The 2,739-nt window shown below is 41.3% G+C and overlaps 1 protein-coding gene across 1 annotated transcript; it reads left to right on the top strand.

Annotated features, from left to right (window-relative positions):
- Positions 1 to 823: 823 nt before the first annotated feature.
- Positions 824 to 2,511, top strand: LOC138893984 (uncharacterized). The gene is made up of 4 exons (XM_070178656.1): positions 824 to 1,127; positions 1,210 to 1,469; positions 1,533 to 1,912; positions 2,025 to 2,511. The coding sequence occupies exons 1-4, from the start codon at positions 824 to 826 to the stop codon at positions 2,509 to 2,511; spliced, it is 1,431 nt and encodes a 476-aa protein (XP_070034757.1).
- Positions 2,512 to 2,739: the final 228 nt, after the last annotated feature.

The following is a 2,739-nucleotide window of genomic DNA, read 5'->3' as shown; positions in this document are numbered from 1 at the left end:
CTGCATGACTCGATCTTCTCGGAAGGAAGTGATACAATACGAACCAGAAATAGAAAAAAATCGGTAACGACTGAGGAAGGAAAGAAATCTCCCCGAGAATATAGAGAAGGTTGGGCAATCCTCTACCAAAGAAATTATGGCTGGAGATGATGATAATGTTGATTTGGTTGCAAGAGAGGTAGACCAGCAAAGAGAAAAAGTTGCACGAGATGCTGAGGAGACAGCTCTTCGAAATGCACAACTTGTCTTTGAGGAGGAGGGGGCTCGGAGAATTGTTCAGAATCAACCTTTGGGTCCAAACCAAATCGAAACTATAGCTCCAGGTGCTAGGAGATCACTTGGCGATTATGCTAGGCCGGTCTACAACCAAGGCTTATCAAGTGTGAGATCACCTCCAATTGCAGCTAACAATTTTGAGCTAAAGCAAGGATTGCTCCAAACCCTTCAAAATAGCACCTTTCAATACAATGGTGTGTCACAAGATGCAGTTTATCTAAGGGCATTCCCCTTCACTCTGAAAGACGATGCAAAGCACTGGTTTTGAAGCTTGCCTAATGGATCGATTAGAACATGGGATGAGATGACCAGAACATTTCTTGACAAATATTTCTCATCAGCTAAGACGGGCAAGTTTAGAAGAGAAATCCATAACTTCTGCCAGAACGAGACTGAAACTGTGTTTGATGCTTGGGAGATGTTTAAGGAGATAGTGCGAAAGTGTCAACATAGCGGGATTGAACTCTGGATGCAACTCTAGGATTTTTGGGATGGATTGACACCAGCCTCACGAAGAACATTGAATAATGCAGGTGGAGGCCCGTTGATGAAAAAGACTCTAGAGGAGATAGTCACAATTCTGAATAAGTTATCTGAAGATGCAAATCAATGGCCCTCTGAAATTGCTGAAAGAAGAAGATCAAATGGTCTTCACCAAGTTGACGCTAACATATCAGTGCAGGTACAACTTGATGTCATGGCCAAAGAAATAAGGAAGTTAGCCTTAGCTTCAATACAATGTGAGCCCCATGCAGCATGTGATATATGTGAAAGAGGGCACCCTGCTCATGAGTGTCAAGCCTCAATCGAGGAAGTTAATGTTGTTGGGAATTATAACTTCAATGCAATGGGTAAGAAGCACACCCATTTTTTCATGGAGTTCACCTGGAGGTACTGCAAATGCATGGCAACAAAACAATCCCATATTTCAAGGACAAGTAGCACCAAGCTTCCATAATCAGTCGGGGCCGCAGTTCCAGCATCAACATTCCACTCAGCATGAGCTAGAAGATTTGATGAAGTCCTTCATTGTCAAGACATATGAGAGATTAGATTCTCATGGTGCAGTTATCAAATATCTTGGCACAGGGCTGCGAAAGATGGAGAAACAAGTGGGACAAATTGTCACCATATTGTCTGAAAGGATCCTAGGTAATTTTCCAGCTGATAATGATAGAAACCCCAAGGAGACGGTAAATGTTGTAACTCTGAGAAGTGGGCAAGTAGTGAAAGAGCCCATCCCTATCCAAAAATAGGTGGTGCCTAAAAAAGAAAGTGAGGGGCAGCTGAAAAACGAAGTTGATAAGAAGAAGAAAGGCAAGAAGGGAGCTAAGAAAAAGAAGAAAGGGGAAACTTCAAGAAGGGAGGAATCTAATGAGAGCGACCATATGCCTGCTTTACCTTTTCCCCTAAAGCTTTATAGAGAGATACTGGACAAGAAATTTGAGAGATTTCTGGATATGCTGAAACAAGTTGATGTAAATTTGCTATTTACAGAGGTGCTCTCACAAATGTCAGCTTATGCCAAATTCTTGAAGGAGATTCTTACAAAGAAGAGAAATATAGAAGATACCTCAGTGGTCAAGCTCACAGAGCATTGCAGCGCAAATCTTGGAAAACAAACTCCCATAAAAGTGTGGAGATCCAGGGAGTTTTACTATACCATGCTCGTTAGTCACTCTTAATTTTGATAACTCTTTATGTGATTCTGGTGCCTCAATTAATTTAATGCCTTTATCCATTTATAGGAAATTGGAGAATAAGCTTGGACAAATAAGGTCTGCGCTAATATCTTTGCAGCTGGCAGACCAAAGAACAATCATACCCGAGGGGATAGTGGAAGATGTATTAGTTCGGGTAGAAAAGTTCGTCTTTCCTGTAGATTTAATTGTGGTCAAGATGGAGGAGAACAAAAAGGTCACCCTTATCTTAGGAAGACTATTTTTAGAGACATGCAGAGCAATATTAGACATACATGATAGAAAGCTCATGGTTAGAGTGGGTGAGGAGACGGTGACTTTCGAGATGAATGTAGAAACGGGGGTAAGAAAGGAGAAGCCAGCTGCAAGTGTTAAGTGGAAAGTGAAGAGTTCAAAAGAAAAGGATGCAACGAGTGGAAAAGAAACGCGTGGGTGTACCCACACCAAGAAGGATGAGAAGAAGTTGTCTGCGTGGATGTGTGCACTAGTTCGGACAAGAAGAATGGAGACCGACTTCGACTCAGACCCCGACTAGAGATTCAGGGAAGTTTCCTCTACCTTATACTTTTTAATTGTGTGTCATGGGTACATGCCACAACTTAAAGTGTTGGGTGGGGGATATTTGTATGTATGTATGTATATTAGTCTTAGTTTTTGTTTTGTTGTTTTAGTAGCAGAGATATAAAAATGAGAAAAAACCATATAAATTTAAAATTTTCTACTTTTCCTGACGATGGATATCATTCGACGGGTTTCTTGAGGT

The sequence above is a fragment of the Nicotiana tomentosiformis genome, chromosome 6 (genome assembly GCF_000390325.3).
Source record: "Nicotiana tomentosiformis chromosome 6, ASM39032v3, whole genome shotgun sequence".
In the NCBI taxonomy this organism is placed as follows: Eukaryota; Viridiplantae; Streptophyta; class Magnoliopsida; order Solanales; family Solanaceae; genus Nicotiana; species Nicotiana tomentosiformis.
This window is presented reverse-complemented; position numbering and strand designations above follow the sequence as displayed.